At 42.9% G+C, this 19,018-nt stretch overlaps 1 protein-coding gene across 1 annotated transcript; it reads right to left on the bottom strand.

The window, feature by feature from the left end:
• Window positions 1-738: 738 nt before the first annotated feature.
• LOC124132636 lies at window positions 739-4,174 on the bottom strand. The gene is made up of 6 exons (XM_046496637.2): window positions 4,004-4,174; window positions 3,605-3,718; window positions 3,193-3,274; window positions 2,248-2,409; window positions 1,780-1,873; window positions 739-812 (listed from the first exon to the last, which is right to left on the bottom strand). Exons 1-5 carry the CDS (start codon window positions 4,124-4,126, stop codon window positions 1,788-1,790), a joined length of 567 nt encoding a protein of 188 aa, XP_046352593.2. The 5' UTR covers window positions 4,127-4,174; the 3' UTR covers window positions 739-812; window positions 1,780-1,787.
• Between the last annotated feature and the right edge of the window lie 14,844 nt (window positions 4,175-19,018).

Raw genomic sequence — 19,018 nt, 5'->3', positions numbered from 1 at the left:
TGGAGGACGTTTCAAAATTTGACGCATCAGTGACAAAAATTATGTCCGATGCAATTCCCTATTTTGACTTATACCAAGTGCTCCCGTGGTTACTTTTAGGTGATCAATTGACTTTTCTTTGCATGTGTTTGTGACGGATGCCACGGAGGGGACTCGATACCTCAAACCTTTTCGCGAACACTTGGTTTCATAACTACATGTATTTGATAGTAATTCATAAACAAATGCTTCTAATATGGTCGGAATCTAACAATGAACTCTACCTTTGGTAGAGATTTCTTACACTGTCGTTCTGCTTACCCTTACACCTTGTGTCATCACTGATTTAAAGCCATTCGTTCATATAATTAATATTGTCGCTGTTGTTTTGTCTATTACTCCCCATGGAATATGTATCGGCAGTTAATCAAGATATTTAATGGTTATTCGCGTTGACCTTATATATTATGATCATGGACATTGTTATGTCGCTTTTATTTACCGGAAAACAAGTAACCTTTTAAAGCAGAATCTTATAACTAGAAAGAGCCATTATTATCACCATTTGAGATTATTGTTAATGTTAACACTTCAACTTTATGTTTTAGCCCTTAGATTTTAGATACTGTCGAAGTCTGGCTTCATGTGTCCTTGTTACGCCTCTTTGTTGTGTTCAGAACACACAATCCGCTATGTCGACGTGTCATAATATGGGCACATACGTTTAGAGTGTACCCAGCTAATTCAATGAAGATAACATATTTTAAGAACATTTACTGAAAGACAAAGACGACTGGTTGTGGAAAATACAGCCGTTGTAACTATCCTGGACTCTGAAACAAACAATAGAACATTTGAAGAAAATGAAGTCAAAATGATGCCAACAGATCCCACAAGCAGCCAGGAAACTATAAAATGGTTGATGTGTGTTAGCATCCGTCAATGACCATGCGAGTGGGAGCTGCGAACCATCAACTCGTATTAAAAAACAACAATCAATTAGGTTCTAACACCGTTATCAAGCAAGTAACGTACGTTGACAAGTATATATAGAGATAGGAGGCAGTAAACCTTCACCGAAACGTCGCTCCTACTTGTAATAAAGAAGTTGTTCATCCATAAATCTTATCCTTACTTAGTACTCCAACTTCTCAATGCCTCTCAAAGAAGACAACAATACCACTGAATTTGACCTGAAATTATTTTGCAGTCATGAGATGCTACCAACGGTCCTTTAGGGAAGGTACGAGGTATTGGGGACGTTTTCAGCCATTGGGTGTAAATTGCTATTAATTATGTTTCCGATGATTATGGGGGTGTTATTATTTATGTGGTCTTAAATTGATTATAGGCCTCGTTCCACATAACATAAATCAAGGTTAACGCATTGTAGAACAATGCGCTTAACTCTTCATATATTAGCATGAGCATGATAAATTGCAGTGCATAAATCGTTTCAAAATCAGATCAACTTAATAATTTGAAACATTATCACAAGAATCTCATATAGATATGCTGCTCTTGTGGAACTGTGCCAAAATGAACCCTGAGTTGAATTAATATTAATAAGTCATTTTATAATACGCCTAATATTCAATCACCAAGTGCTTGCCCATGGCGGCAAATATATACACACAAGTGAAAATAACTAGATAATGACGCTTAGTCATGTGCAGTGCAGGAAATGCGGTTCGCCTTGAACACACATGAATCCAGATCACGTGGGATAAATGAATTCTATGAACCAAACCAATGACAAATGTCAAAGATGTCGGGGGAATGATTGTAACATTCAATTACCTTGTCAATCAGCAATTACTTGGAACGTCGAAAGCAGTTGGATCTGTGATACCTGCTTTATGCCCGTTGAAGTAAAGCAGCGTGTTGACTTGGGCTGCAAGCAAGAGAGAACAGCTATATGAAGTAACATATTGTTTAAGTGTTTAAGGCATTAATACAAAATGTTGTCAACTGACAAAAATGTAATTAGCATCGTCTTTTGAACAAAGAGGCATACATTTATTATGTTTTTGTGACCTATGTATTTTTATTAATGACTCGGCAGTCGGTGGCTACTCTTTTGTCCATATACATATTCGAACTGGGTCCTTCTTTGTAGTGAATTAACTGAAAACAACTGGCGCTCGAACTACGCCCTGACAACTCCCACACTGTAACATCGACTTACAACAGTCGGATCGCCGAGATCGCTGTTGACAAGGCCCTAGTGAATATCAGTAATCTACTCATGTCCAACTTGGAACTAACATGAGGATGATATTCCCACGACACTCATGAAGACGGGGACACAGTCGTAGTCGGTGACGCTTATGGTGATGTTGAGGGAGCCGATGGGGAAATGCCAACCACTAGTCCTCAGCATAGCCCATTGATCGCCTACAAAGCTGGATCCCCGGTAGATAGCTGTTTCTGAACAGAACGAATCACGTGTATTAATTCCAGTTGACAAAACTCTACTCTACTGAATGACGTTATAATATAACACGTATTGAATGTTCCGGAATTTTTTCTTGGGCAGCAGATTCACGTGTATCAACTCTACTTTAAAGTGTTCATGTGTAACAAATACTGACGTACATAGATTGCAGGTGATGCACGTGTATTAACTCTACTGGATAACGTTCATGTGTAACACGCATTGAATGTCCCGGGAATGCAGTTGTGCAGCTGATTCACGTGTATGAGCTCTTGAATAACGTTCTACTGAATAACGTTCATGCAAATATTGTACGTAGAATGTAGGTGATGCAAAATTGTCAGAGGGGTAGACAAAGTACGTGATCTAGACTACCAGTTGTTGGACTTTCATTTTTGTGGAAGCCTCGCTGGCGGCTGAATGGATTAGATCGCTGTCCATGTGTTACAAGTATTGACTGTACCAGGAATGCAGTTGGCGAGCAATACACCTGTATCAAATCTACTGAAAAACTGTTCATGTGTTACAAGTATTGACTGTACCAGGAATACAGTTGGGGAGCTATTCACATGTATCAATCCTACTGAATACTGTTCATGTGTTACAAGTATTAACTGTACCAAGAATACAGTTGGGGAGCTATACACATGTATCACCCCTACTGAATACTGTCCATAAGTTACACGTATTGACTGTACCAGGAATACAGTTGGGGAGCTATACATGTGTATCACACCTACTGAATACTGTCCATGTGTTACACGTATTGACTGTACCAGGAATGCAGTTGTGCATCATGATGTCTGTGATGTTTTCCTTGGTGCATTGTCCGTCAGGGGAGATGTTGTAACGTACTTTCTGCAACATAGTGTTTCACTTTCATTTATAGATGCAACCCTCTCACATGCAGCTTTAACTGACATACGTTTCTTTTCAGAGTCTATTCTCGAGGATCTACAATCTATGTGAATGAAATCAGTGTTATTGTACGAGCACAACGTGTTTTTTCCCCGAGGGCCTCAACATAACGTCGAAATCATTCATGCAGTCAGTGAAGATAATAAAATACTCGCCAATTACTGATGATTTAAAATGAATGGGTTTCATTAGTGGAGTAAATACTGAGCATCGATCATCAATAACCGTCGGCCATCGAATTAAATATCAAAATAAAAACTAAATGCTTACCTTGGAGTATGCAGTGACAACTGTGTTCAGTGACACACGTTGTTTGTTTCCAAACTCATAGTACAGAATGGCGATAGTGCTGTTTACGTCATCGTAGAAGATATCAGACGATACCTAGAAACGATTACGCCGATATAAATGTATATATCTCTAGCTATATTCCGCTTCAGCTGGTTAAGGTTTGGAATCCAAGATTAGATTATAATTCTTGGTCTGTTAGCACAATACCCGTGCTCGTTGGTTTCACCAATGTGGTGCACGTTCAAACATGCCTGTGCCAGATTTAGTTACAAATGCTACGTGTTACAATGAACACAATCTAGACAGCTGTACAGTAATGAAACTGTCACGGACAGGTACTCTCTGGTAGTATACCAACAATTCTTCAGTGAAACTCACGTTATTTCCATTGGCCATGGTTTGGGCGTCGACCATTGTGGCTGACCATTGAGATGCCGTGCAGCAGCGTAGCTGGGCCTTGACAGCAGCAAGGCAGGACAGAGAGACCAAGAGTAGCAGCATGGTGGCCGTTTAAATTACGGTGGCAAACTGATCACTAGCTTTATAGTCACTGGATTCGTTTCTGTGACTATTTACATATCATCAGGAACAACGTTCTATCGTTTCACAGTTTAAAAAATTCGTTTCAAGTTAGCTAACCTTACTGCTTTGATACGTATGACAGGGGAACCTTCTGACATGTTTTTTGAGAGGTATATGAATGCAGGTTAAATTGAAGTCGAATCTATATAGGTTCCTTATCACAAACACAGGATAGCATTGGTTCGATCAAACAGAGCCGCTTCCGCTTATCTGATTACCAGGTGTAAGTTTTCAAGATCTACGCGATGCACATATTCGCAGTATTAGTCAGGGTTACAAAATACAAATATCAAGGCTACTCAGTGTGTGTGTTTGGGGTAGAGTTTGTTTCTGTGTCAGTGTCTGTGTGTCTGTCTGGGTCAGTGTCTGTGTGTGTATGTGTGTGTATCAGTGTCTGAGTGTGTCTGTGCACATCCGTAACTGTGTGCTTGCGTACGGGCGTGTGTGCAGTCGCGTGTGTGTGTCTCTCTGTGTGTGTAACTAGCCATGAAGTGTTAGCATGTTCAAATTAGGGTTATACAGTTGTGGTTTAGTTCTCGATGTATGCCAATGATGCACTTAAGATTAAAACGCACTTTTACACAATGAATTTCTACAGTCCGCGTCCTTGCGCAATGCACTGGAACGGATATTTGGTCAAATATCACTTATTTATGTACAGATGTGTATGGAGCAGCGTACAGCTATGTATATTCAGTAGAATTTTTGCAACAATGTGTAGGTGACTAAGGAGAAATACAGGAACAAGGAAAAACAAAACTTAAATTGTCTTTATGACATTTCGTTGGTCTGTTTTTACCTCACCTAGCTCATCTTGACAATACTTGGTCAACAAACAACCGACATAGGGTTCATTGATAAACCCACACGACATTAAGATAAAGTTGACGTGTCACACCTTCATATAATCTGTCACACATACAACGAAACTGTTATTGTCTTATTAACGACAAAGCTGTTGATGCTGTTTTGTTTTTTATTAAGTAAAACCTAACATCATGTTACAATGATTTAAAAACCGATAAACTTATACAAAGCGAACAAAATATATAATTTGAATTAATATAAATTAAAATCTATACTGTGCCCAACAGAGAATATATCCGTATTTGGTGCATTTGGATCTATGTCAGAAGTGCATGGGCAACTGCTTCCTATGGCAAAGAGGTGACTACCATGAAGTGTTCAATGCCATAACGATATTACAACGGTTCAGGTAGACAGTCAACATTAACATTTAGACTCAGTAAAGACAATACTGTCGCCAATAGGGCAAATATATGTACCTTGGCTATTTGGATCTAAACACATTGTATAATACAATTACTGGTGGTTCCTATTGGGAGAATTTCAACAAATACACTTTTACTATTTCAACTATTGCGATAATATTGCGCTGGTATCGCGAGATATATTTGTCATTATGTCAAGCCGTTTTGGAGAATCAGAATCATCTTTTGAGATATAAAGGAATATTTTTATAGTCTTGTGTGGCTGTAAGCTTGTGTCTGCGCCTGAGAAGTTTCGATTTTTTGAATAACCACAGATCATGCTGTCCAAAGTGACAGCGAATTTTGAGTTGCACACGATGTGTACAGCTGCACATGGTGCACGTGCAGTAACACATTGCACGTCCATAGGCCCCTATCAATGACGTCATATCGCATGGAACGTGCATGAGCGTTTGAATGTCTCCAATAATTGCTGTGTTCAAACCTATATTTCATATATGGACGGTGTGCCCTTATATCTATATTTTCTTCGTGCACAGTTTCTTTATGTTGCTTGTATATAATCTGGGAGCTCCCAGAATCTACCCCGGGTTATAACTATAATCTGGGAGCTCCCAGAATCTACCCGGGTTATAACTATGATCTGGGAGCTCCCAGAATCTACCCGGGTTATAACTATAATCTTGGAGCTCCCAGAATCTACCCCGGGTTATAACTATAATCTGGGAGCTCCCAGAATCTACCCCGGGTTATAACTATGATCTGGGCGCTCCCAGAATCTACTCCAGCCCTGTTTGATTTAAACACTTTATTTCATGAATGTTTTCTTTTCGGGGATGCATCCAACTCAGTCTTGATCCCTTCTGGTCAGTTGCTGTAACAACATTGTCATCTGATTAAGTTTACATAAATGCCTATTCAGTACACAATTAGTTTTAAAACATTCATATCCTGTTATTCAAATTGAAAAGACAAAGATGCGAGCTCTAGTCTTCCAAATAGTAATCATAATTAAAGAAATCTCACATGTGAGATGAGAATGTACATAAATGTACATGAAGTTTTCTTTTTTTCTTGCATCTAACTCTGTTTTGATCTCTCCTGGTCTCTCCATTTTGAATTTTTAGATTTAATAACAAGTTATTATTATCTACACCGGGGTTGATTCTGGGAAAGGGGAGTAGATTCTGGGAGCTCCCTGAATCTACTCGGGTATACTCTGAAGGGGAGTAGATTCTGGGAGCTCCCTGAATCTACCCGAGTATACTCTGAAGGGGGTAGATTCTGGGAGCTCCCTGAATCTACCGGGTATACTCTGAAGGGGAGTAGATTCTGGGAGCTCCTTGAATCTACCCGGGTATACTCTGAAGGGGGTAGATTCTTGGAGCTCCCTGAATCTACCCGGGTATACTCTGAAGGGGAGTAGATTCTGGGAGCTCCCTGAATCTACCCGGGTATACTCTGAAGGGGAGTAGATTCTTGGAGCTCCCTGAATCTACCCGGGTATACTCTGAAGGGGGTAGATTCTGGGAGCTCCCTTAATCTACCCGGGTATACTCTGAAGGGGAGTAGATTCTTGGAGCTCCCTGAATCTATCCGGGTATACTCTGAAGGGGATTCGATTCTGGGAGCTCCCTGAATCTACCCGGGTATACTCTGAAGGGGGGGGGGGGGGGGGGGGGATTCTGGGAGCTTACCCCGGGTTCGATGCCCGTCCTGGGTACAATGTTTGAAGCCAGTTTCTAGTGTCCCCCGCCGTGATATTGCTGCAATATTGCTAAAAACAGCGAAACCATACTCACTCACTCCTTATGTTATGACATGGCAAGCAGACTCTAAACAACGTATATCTTCCCTTTGATAAAGGCATTCTAGAAATGGTTGTGTAAGTGAGAAAAATGCAAGTAAGGGTAAGATAAATTGTTGAACAACTTCTTTATTACAATTAGGAGCGGATGGCTATGGACTGTATTCATTACCTCTGTTTAAAGAGACTTTGAATCGCATGGGTCAGATGCAACAACGATGGAATACACACCCCTTACAACATGGGTACAGCACGTTGTGTGGTGTGTACTGTCTCTGACTTTTAATCAAGTCTTAGATACGTTGGACTGGAAGGACACCGTCAAGAATGATGCCATTGTATTAGAATGTTTCATACGAAAGTGTCTACCTCCGTTCCTGTGGATGAGATGCCTGCTTTTCGACTGAGTGCCCAGACGCGTACCCTACATCAAAAGAACCAACCTTTCTGCCCTTATTGACCTGACACTTGTTCACTGAACCTACGATCACCTCACTAACAAAGTTCCATTTTTATGAGTGTACATACATTCACTGAGTTAGTTATATGAGTGTACATACGTTCACACCCTAGTGACAAAGTTCCTGTTCATTGCGTTTTATAAGTGTACGTACGTTCACACCCAAAAATAGGAGCTGTGTTGTCTTTAGGATGTGGATCGTCATGCACACCCAAGGACAAACAGGATCGAAACCTGACCAATCAAAAGCTTGGTTTGTCGACCAATCAGAGGTCGCGCACGTCCTGTTCGGGTCTCTGATTGGTCGAACAGCCGTTGTGCTTTCTCTTCCATCGAAAAATCATTTCCTATGGAAAATAAACACAAGGGTCGGACCGTTTTTGGAAAACCGAGGCTCAGGCCAGGCGCCGGAACAGTCCAGTATATATCACGTCAGCTATACCTGTACGTTATCCAGGTCTTTCTCACGTCAGTATTTCATATCAGTGGCCAAAACTCGTATCTTCCCCACGTCTATCTCAGGCCAGAATTTCATATCAGTCGGATATACCTGTACCTTACCCAGGGCTATCTAAGGTCATCATTTCATATCAGTCGGCTATACCTGTACCTTACTCAGGACTATCTCTCGTCAGTATTTCATATTAGTGGCCAAAACCCGTATCTTACCCAGGTCTATCTCACGTCAGTATTTCATATCAGTGAGCTATACCTGTACCTTAACCAGGTCTATCTCACGTCAGTATTTCATGTCAGTGGCCAAAACCCGTATCTTACCCAGGTCTATCTCACGTCAGTATTTCATATCAGTGAGCTAAACCTGTACCTTACCCAGGACTATCTCCCTTCAGTATTTCATATCCGTGGCCAAAACCCGTATCTTTCCCAGGTCTATCTCACGACAGTATTTCATATCAGTGAGCTATACCTGTACCTTAACCAGGTCTATCTCACGTCAGTATTTCATATCAGTGGCCAAAACCCGTATCTTACCCAGGTCTATCTCAGGTCAGTATTTCATATCAGTGAGCTATATCTGTACCTTAACCAGGTCTATCTCACGTCAGTATTTCATATCAGTGGCCAAAACCCGTATCTTACCCAGGTCTATCTCAGGTCAGTATTTCATATCAATGAGCTATACCTGTACCTTAACCAGGTAGATATTACGGCAGTATTTCATATTAGTCGGCTATACCTGTACGTTACCCAGGTCTTTCTCATATCAGTATTTCATATCAGTTGGCTATATCTGTACCTTACCCAGGTCTATCTAACGTCAGTATTTCATAACAGGGGCCTATGCCTGTACCTTACCATGGTCTATCTCACATCAGTATTTCATATCAGTCGGCTATATCTGTACCTTAACCAGGTCTATCTCACGTCAGTATTTCATATCAGTGAGCTAAACCTGTACCTTACCCAGGACTATATCCCTTCAGTATTTCATATCCGTGGCCAAAACCCGTATCTTACCCAGGTCTATCTCAGGTCAGTATTTCATATCAGTGAGCTCTACCTGTACCTTACCCAGGTCTATCTCACGTCAGTATTTCATATCAGTTGGCTATATCTGTACCTTACCCAAAGTCTGTCCCACTTCAGTCATGTATATCAGCGGTGTATACGTGTATCTCATCTAAGTCTCTCTCACTTCAGTATTTTAGTCAGGCCTATCTCGCGTCAGTAATTCATATCTGTAGTCTACACATGCACATGAGAGAGAGAGAGAGAGGGGGGGGGGGGGGGGGGGGGGGGGGGGGTATTGGGTTAGGTTTTACGCTTTTTGTGACAATTTTTCACTACTCGTACCTGTGATTCAGTAAATACAGTTTATATTTACGAGTGGAATCTTTACTATTCTGTTTTTTCGTGCTTTTTAGCTCATGAATTGTTATTTGAAAGCCTTTTTAGAAAGCCTTTATTAATACAAATAAAGCATTTACAAATATACTGTTAAATGCGCAGATAAATTCATTACAAAAACTGTATCTATTTTTAAGAAAACTACACCTTAATTGTGATGTCATTTGAGGCAATATACAGTCAAACCAACCTGATCCGTCTGTCAGCTTGGGAGGAGAGTTGTGAATTGTACAGTCAAACCAAACTAGTGACATCTCGACTCATTCGAAAACCAAATCACTCACCAATCCCAACATCTCATTACTCGTCGAGTCAAATCTTTAACTATTTGAGATGATCTTTCTATAATGCTTAATATTGTTAATCCCACCACGTATGAGAATAATAATAAATCAAATAATCAAATTTAGGGTGTCCAGAATAATACTATATATCACCATTCATAAATATATATTAAACTTCCCGAGTGAAAGAGAGTGAAAGGGGAGACGGGGAGAGAGAGGGGGAGAGAGAGAGGGGAGAGAGAGAGACTGAGAGAGGGAGAGAGAGGGGAGAGAGAGAGGGATAGACAGATAGAGGGGGAGAGTGAGAGGGGGAGAGGGAGAGAGAGGGGAGAGAGAGGGGGAGAGAGAGAGAGGAGAGAGTTAGAGAGGGAGAGAGACAGAGAGAGGAGAGGGAGAGAGAGAGGGGAGAGGGGAGAGGGAGAGACTGAGAGAGGGAGAGGGAGGGTCAGAGAGGGAGAGAGAGAGAGGGAAAGACAGAGAGAGGGGGAGAGTGAGAGGGGGAGAGGGAGAGAGAGAGGGGAGAGAGAGAGAAAGGGGGAGAGAGATAGGGGAGAGAGGGAGGGGAGAGACTGAGAGAGGGAGAAAGAGGGGGAGAGAGATAGGGGAGAGTGAGAGGGGGAGAGGGAGAGAGAAAGGGGAGAGAGAGAGAAAGGGGAGAGAGAGAGATAGGGGAGAGAGGGAGGGGAGAGACTGAGAGAGGGAGAGAGAGAGGGAGAGACAGAGGGGGAGAGTGAGAGGGGAGAGGGAGAGAGAGAGGGGGAGAGAGGGAGAGAGAGAGGGGGAGAGAGCGGGGAGAGAGAGAGAAAGGGGGAGAGAGATAGGGGAGAGAGGGAGGGGAGAGACTGAGAGAGGGAGAGAGAGGGGGAGAGAGATAGGGGAGAGGGAGAGACTGAGAGAGGGAGAGAGAGAGGGAGAGAGGGAGAGAGGGGGGAGAGTGAGAGGGGAGAGGGAGAGAGGGGGAGAGACAGAGAGAGGGGGAGAGAGGGAGAGACAGAGGGGAGAGTGAGAGGGGAGAGGGAGAGAGAGAGGGGGAGAGAGGGAGAGAGAGAGGGGGGAGAGAGCGGGGGAGAGCATGTCGTGTTTATTACAGTTTTAGCCATCATCAAACGTAGGTGTATATTATTTTGGCCCAGCAGGCTGTATTCTGTAATTGTAATTTATTGATGTGACGTAAAAGTCAGCATATGTTGTACACCTGGTCTGAGGAGAAGGTCATGGCAACCTGTGTCTGATCACAGTTGGCAGCTCCATGTCGAACATATTGCTGTTAGATTTCTTTATTGAAAAAGTGGGCTTCATTTTGTATGACTAGAAACATACTTACAAAACAAGCAACGTAAAATGTTCACAATTTATTAAATACAATAATCCTTTGAACCAAAGCTGTCAAATATTTACAGTTTTGTGAATGTCGGACAATGAATCATCTTCAGTTGATGAAGGTCTATCTGAACGCAGGGGATTTCTCCTTCAGGAATGGGTGAATGAGTGCATGGGTTGGTTTTACGCGGCTTCAAAAAAATATTTTAGCAATAGCGAGGCGGGGTACACAAGAGGCTTTACAAAATGTACCCGAGGTGGAATGAGTGACCATGAGGTAGGATAAATGGCTTCGAGGCTGGTTGTTTGTCAATGAGGTAGGATGAGTGCCACGAGGTGGCATTAGTGTCCACGAAGAGGGATGAGGGCCATGAGGTGGGATTAGTGTCCACGAGGAGGGATGAGCGACCACGTGGCGGGATGGATGGCCATGAAGTGGGATTAGTTGCCATGAGGTATGATGAGCGTCAACGAGGTGGGATGAGGGTCATAAGGTGGGATCAGTGTCTACGAGGTGGGACGAGTGTCCACGAGGTGAAATGAGTGTCCATGAGATAGGGTTAGTGTCCACGAGGCTGGATGAGGGCTATGAGGTGGGATTAGTGTCCACGAGGTGGGATTAGTGGCCATGTAGGATGGGCGTCCACGAGGTAGGATGAGGGTCATAAGGTAGGATGAGTGTCCACGAGGTGAAATGAGTGTCCATGAGGTGGGATTAGTGTCCACAAGATGGGATGAGTGGCCATGAGGTGGGATTAGTGTCCACGAGGTGGGATGCGTTGCCATGAGGTGGGATTAGGGCCACGAGGTGAAATGAGTGTCAATGAGGTGGGATTAGGGCCACGAGGTGAAATGATAGTCCACAAGGTGGGATGAGTGGCCATGAGGTGAAATGAGAGTCCACGAGGGGGGGGGGGGGGGGGGGGGGGGGGGATGAGTGGCCATGAGGTGGGTTTAGGGCCACGAGGTGGGGTTAATGTCCACGAGGTGGGATTAGGACCATGGGGTGGGATAAGTGTACACGAGGTGGGATTACTGTTCACGAGGCGGGATTAGTGTCCGGGCTACTGGATGAGTGGCCATGAGGTAGGATGATTGCCTACGAGGTGGGATGAGGGTCATAAGATAGGATGAGCGTCCACGAAGTAGGACGAGTGGCCATGAGGTGAAATGAGTGTCCACGAGGTGGAATGAGGGCCATGAGGTGGGATGAGTGGCCATGTGGTAGGATTAGTGTCCACGAGGTGGGATTAGTGTTCACGAGGTGGGATGAGTGTCCACGAGGTGGGATGAGTGACCATGAGGTGGGATTAGGGCCACGAGAAGGGATTAGTGTCCACGAGGTGGGATGAGGACCATGGTGTTGGATAAGTGTACACGAGGTGGGATTACTGTCCACGAGGCGGGATTAGTGTCCGGGCTGTGGGATGAGTGGCCATGATGTAGGATGAGTAACTACGAGGATGGATGAGGGTCATAATATATAAGGTGGGATTAGTGTCCACGAGGTGGGATTAGTGTCCACCAGGTGGGATTAGTGTCCACGAGGTAGGATCAGTGTCATAAGGTAGGATGTGTGTCCACGAAGTGGGATTAAAGTCAACGAGATGGGATGAGTGCCTTGAAGTGGGATGAGGGCCATGATTTGGGATGAGTGTCCACGAGTTGGGATGAAGGTCATGAGGTAGGATGAGTGTCGTCCACGAGTTGGGACGAGTGTCCACGAGTTGGGACGAGTGTCCATGATGTGGGATTAGCGTCCACGAGGTGGGACAAATGTCTACGAGGTGGTATCAGGGTCATGAGGTAGGATGAGTGAATGAGGCAATGAGTTGAGATGGGAGATTAGTCCTCGAGATGGGATGAGTATCTACGAGGAGGGATGCGTGTTTTCGAGGTGGGATGGGGACAATGAGATGGGATAAGAGGGGACAATGAGGTGGGAAGGGGACAACGAGTTTGGATGAGTGTCCATGTGGTGGGATGAGTGGCCTTGAGGTGGAATGAGGGTCATGAGGTAGGATGAGTGAAGGTGGCAATGAGTTGAGATATGTGTCCTCGAGATAGGATGGGGACAATGAGGTGGGATAAGAGGGGACAATAAGGTTGGATAAGAGGGGAAAATAAGGTGGGATAAGAGGGGACAATGAGGTGGGATAAGGGGGAACAATGAGTGGGATAAGTGGGGATAATAAGTTGGGATAAGAGGGAACAATGAAGGGGATAAACGGACAATAAGGTGGAATAAGAGGGGGCAATCAGATGAGATAAGAGGGGACAATGGGGTGGGATATTAAGGGACAATGAGTTTGGATAAGGGAGGGCAATGAGGTGGGATAAGAGGGGACAAAAAGGAAGGAGAAGAGGGGACAATGAGGTGGGAAGGGGACAATGAGGTGGGATAAGAGGGGACAATGTTATGGGATAAGAAGGGACAATGGGTGGGATGGGGACAACGACTTTGGATGAGTGTCGACGAGGTGGGATTAATGTCAATAAGGTGGGATTAGTGTCCACGAGTTGGGATTAGTGTCCACGAGGTGGGATAAGTGTTCTCGAGATAGGATTAGTGTCCATAAGGTGGGATGAGTGGCCATGTGGTCGGATGAGTGTCCATAAGGTGGGGCGAGTGTCCATGAGGTGGGATGGGTGTCCATGAGGTGGGATGAGTGTCCATAAGGTGGGATGAGTGGCTATGTGGTAGGATTGGTGTCGTTCACGAGTTGGGACGAGTGTCCATGAGGTGGGATGAGTGGCCTTGAGGTGGAATGAGGGTCATGAGGTAGAATGAGTGTCCACGAGTTGGGACGAGTGTCCATGAGGTGGGATGAGTGGCCATGAGGTGACATTGAATCTACAGTCAAACCAGACCTTCTACACCGGGATGTTCAGATACCTTGTGACAACTGGGGAGATGGGCCATAACATCCACAGTCAAACCAGATCTTCTACACCAGCATGTTCAAATACCTTGGGATGGGACAACTTAGGAGACGGCCATGAAATCTACAGTCAAACCACCACGCCTTCTACAACATGTGAGGTCAGGAAATTTATATTTAATTGTGTAAATGGTGGGTGCTACCGGCAGGTGAGGTGGAGAGTTGAAATGTGGTTTATTACATTTATACATCGACGTGCTTGCAAGTGGGTTTGAGTGTGTGCTTGTACTAGTTCGGAGAAATGGAGATTTTGTAGTGCTAGCCCACTGAAATACCACGCTGCAGTTTAACATGAATACCCCACTCACACACAGTATACTGACTCCATGCCGACCAGTCCTTATTTACGCCCCTTAATGCCGAGCCACAGGCAGGGTAATAACAAGTACCATCTCTTTTAACGTCTTCTGGTATCATTACTATTTGATAGTGATTCATGCTGATGATATAGTCAGAATCGTACAATCGACTCTACTTTGTGCAGAGATTTCAATTGGATATGGAAAGGGTTTTGTCGCTTTATTGGTATGATGCCGTCGGTTACCGGTAAAGCATGACATGCTAATCCGTTTCGGGAACACTGATCACTGATTTTACTCACACACAGTATACTAACATCGAGCCGACCTGTGATTTTTCAAATCACCATTAAAATAAATATTTGGTATAAATTTCCGTGGGGCTAAATACAATCGCGTGGCGCGATTTTGTACTGCATTGATCGTGATGAATCTCGGGTACCCCAGATGCACGACCCATATTGAATGACCGACCACACCATTGTTTCATATAGTGTTCTAAATCCATTCATTCCTCCTTATAGTTTATGCTTAGAGCTTAATAGACCAAGTGCTCTACTGGCTGAACTTGCAGCTACCTTTGCCAAACGTGAAAAGTCTAAATGTTCAATCAGCAACTATAGTCATCTACAACTTCTAAACATGTTCACCACACATATACAAGTAGAGATTGCTGCAGTGCATTGTTCCCCGCCATATAATGTTATATGCAGAGGAAGGAAGTGTAAGCTATGGGAGGAAAGGGTTGGTGTAAAGTACAAATTGATTGTTTTTAATGTTGTAATCTTGGGAAAGCACAATAAAAGAAACAGTGTCTCTAAATGGTCAGCGCAAGGAAAACCAAGGCAAAAAAACACATAAATGGGCTTGATATATACCCACTATTAGTACCAATAATATTAAAAAACCCAATTGATTACAAGTCTTATATAGATTACACAACAAATGTCATTCTTAAACATGCTTTGGCAGCAAATAGTAATGTTTCAAGTCAAAATGTTGGTTGGGTTAAATAAAACAATCTTTTCAAAGAGTAAACACAAATAAATGTAATGAATCCAGTGTAAATAAACTTCAAATGAAAAATATGTTCCCGAATTCATTAAGGGATTCCCATTTATCTAACAGCAAGTTAAGTACATACAGGTTGGTCAAGTCATCTATGAATATTTAGAATTATCTTATTTATTGTAAAAACAACGTTCACACTTCACATTTCCCAAAACCTCGTTTAAGTAATCACAAACTAAAAACTGAAACTGGTAGATATATAAACACACCAATTTGCACTGCTATTTTGCATTTTACATCCATTGGAATCTGTTTGAGCGGATAAACGAGACTGGTCATTCTCTGGCGTTGACATTTTATGGTTAAGCACCAGTCTGGTATACCGTGAGACTGTGAGACTGGAATAACGTGTAGAAGCAAATTCCATTTTCTTGAGCTGTTCCTGCTCCTGCCTTAAGTGTATGAGTACGAGTGATTTAATGATACTTAGCCAGACCAAGTATGGCCATTAGTTTTTTGTTCATATGACTGTTATCTAGAGAGAGTCACCAGCTGATCCTGTTTATATGACTGTTATCGTGCGAGAGTCACCAGCTGATCCTGTTCAGATTATTGTTATCTAGACACAGTCACCAGCTGATCCTGTTCATATGACTGTGATCTAGTCAGTCACCAGCTGATCCTGTTTATATGACTGTTATCTAGAGAGTCACCATCTGATCCTGTTCATATGACTGTCACCTAGAGAGAATCACCCGCTGATCATGTTTAAATGACTGTTACCTAGATAGAATCACCAGCTGATCATGTTTATTTGACTGTTATCTAGACAGAGTCACCAGTTGATCCTGTTCATGTGACTGTTATCGTGTGAGAGTCACCAGTTGATCCTGTTCATATGACTGTTATCTAATCAGTCACCAGCCGATCCTGTTTATATGACTGTTACCTAGAGAGAATCACCGGCTGATCATGTTTAAATGACTGTTACCTAGATAGAATCACCAGCTGATCATGTCTATTTGACTGTTATCTAGTTAGAGTCACCAGTTGATCCTGTTCATATGATTGTTATCTGGTCAGTCAACTGCTGATCCTGTTTATATGAGTGTTACCAAGAGAGAGAGTTACCAGCTGATTCTGTTTATATGAATGTTATGTAGTCAGAGTCACCAGTTGATCCTGTTCATATGATTGTTATCGTGTGAGAGTCACCAGTTGATCCTGTTTATATGACTGTTATCTAGAGAGTCACCATCTGATCCTGTTCATATGACTGTTATCTAGACAGAGTCACAAGCTGATCATGTTTATATGACTGTTACCTTGAGAGAATCACCAGCTGATCCTGTTTATATGACTGTTACCTAGAGAGAATCACCAGCTGATCATGTCTATTTGACTGTTATCTAGTCGGAGTCACCAGTTGATCCTGTTCATATGAGTGTTATCTGGTCAGTCAACTGCTGATCCTGTTTATATAAATGTGTTACCAAGAGAGAGAGAGTTACCAGCTGATTCTGTTTATATGAATGTTATGTAGTCAGAGTCACCAGTTGATCCTGTTCATATGATTGTTATCTAGTCAGTCACCAGCTGATCCTGTTTATATGACTGTTATCTAGAGAGTCACCATCTGATCCTGTTCATATGACTGTTATCTAGACAGAGTCACAAGCTGATCATGTTTATATGACTGTTACCTTGAGAGAATCACCAGCTGATCCTGTTTATATGACTGTTACCTAGAGAGAATCACCAGCTGATCATGTTTATTTGACTGTTATCTAGTCGGAGTCACCAGTTGATCCTGTTCATGTGACTGTTACCTAGAAAGAGTTACCAGCTGATCCTGTTTATATGGCAGTTATCTAGAGAGAGTCACCAGCTGATCATGTTCATATGACATTTATCTAGTCAGAGTCTCCAGCTGATCCTGTTCATATGACTGTCACCTAGAGAGAGTCACCAGCTGATCATGTTTATATGACTGTAACATAGAGAGAATCACTAGCTGATCATGTTCATATGACTGTTAACTAGTGAGAGTCACCAGCTGATCATGTTTATATGACTGTTATCGTGCGAGAGAATCACCAGCTGATCCTGCTCATATGACTGTTAACTAGTGAGAGTAATCAGCTGATCCTGTTCATATGACTGTTATCGTGTGAGAGTCACCAGTTGATCCTGTTCATATGACTGTTATCTAGAGAGAGTCACCATCTGATCCTGTTCATATGACTGTCACCTAGAGAGAGTCACCTGCTGATCATGTTTAAATGACTGTCACCTAGAGAGAGTCACCTGCTGATCATGTTATAATGACTGTTACCTAGAGAGAATCACCAGCTGATCATGTTTATTTGACTGTTATCTAGTCATAGGCACCAGTTGATCCTGTTCATATGACTGTTACCTAGAGAGAGTTACCAGCTGATCCTGTTTATATGACTGTTACATAGAGAGAGTCACCAGCTGATCCTTTTTATATGACTGTTACCTAGAGAGAGTCACCAGCTGATCCTGTTCATATGAATGCTATCTAGTTGGACTCACCAGTTGATCCTGTTCATATGACTGTTAACGTGTGAGAGTAATCAGCTGATCCTGTTCATATGACTGTTATCGTGTGAGACTCACCAACTAATCCTGTTCATATTACTGTTATCTAGTCTGAGTCACCATCTGATCCTGTTCATATGACTGTGAACTAGTGAGAGTCACATCCTGTTCATCTGACTGGTATCTAGTCAGTCACCAGCCGATCCTGTTTATATGACTGTTATCTAGTCAGAGTCTCCAGCTGATCCTGTTCATATGACTGTTACCTAGAGAGAGTCACCGTCTAATCCTGTTCATATGACTGTCACCTAGAGAGAGTCACCAGCTTACCATGTTTATATGACTGTTACATAGAGAGAGTCCCCAGCTGATCCTGTTTATATGACTGTTATCTAGTGGGAGTCACCCGTTGATCCTGTTCATATGACTGTTATCGTGTGAGACTCACCAGTTGATCCTGTTCATATGACTGTTATCTAGTGGGAGTCACCAGTTGATCCTGTTCATATGACTGTTATCTAGTGGGAGTCACCCGTTGATCCTGTTCATATGACTGTTAACGTGTGAGAGTTATCAGCTGATCCTGTTCATAGGACAGTTATCTAGTCGGAATCACAAGCTGATCCTGTTCATAGACTGTTATCTAGTGGGAGTCACCAGTTGATCCTGTTCATATGATTGCTACCTAGAGAGAGTCACCGTCTAATCCTGTTCATATGACTGTCACCTAGAGAGAGTCACCAGCTTACCATGTTTATATGACTGTTACATAGAGAGAGTCCCCAGCTGATCCTGTTTATATGACTGTTATCTAGTGGGAGTCACCAGTTGATCCTGTTCATATGACTGTTATCGTGTGAGACTCACCAGTTGATCCTGTTCATATGACTGTTATCTAGTGGGAGTCACCAGTTGATCCTGTTCATATGACTGTTATCTAGTGGGAGTCACCCGTTGATCCTGTTCATATGACTGTTAACGTGTGAGAGTTATCAGCTGATCCTGTTCATAGGACAGTTATC

The sequence above is a fragment of the Haliotis rufescens genome, unplaced genomic scaffold, assembly GCF_023055435.1.
Source record: "Haliotis rufescens isolate VD_foot unplaced genomic scaffold, xgHalRufe1.0.p SCAF_11, whole genome shotgun sequence".
NCBI classification, from domain to species: Eukaryota; Metazoa; Mollusca; class Gastropoda; order Lepetellida; family Haliotidae; genus Haliotis; species Haliotis rufescens.
Note: the sequence above shows the minus strand (reverse complement) of the source record. Positions and strands in the feature narration are given on the sequence as shown.

Bases quoted from the DNA above. Each gene is read 5' to 3' on its own strand.
- LOC124132636 (XM_046496637.2), bottom strand. From the start codon at position 4,126: ATGCTGCTACTCTTGGTCTCTCTGTCCTGCCTTGCTGCTGTCAAGGCC. The intron at 2,410-3,192 runs GTACAGTCAATA...CGTTCTGTTCAG, and splicing joins GATGCACAACTGCATTCCTG to AAACAGCTATCTACCGGGGA. The intron at 1,874-2,247 runs GTTAGTTCCAAG...TCTTGCTTGCAG, and splicing joins CGTGGGAATATCATCCTCAT to CCCAAGTCAACACGCTGCTT.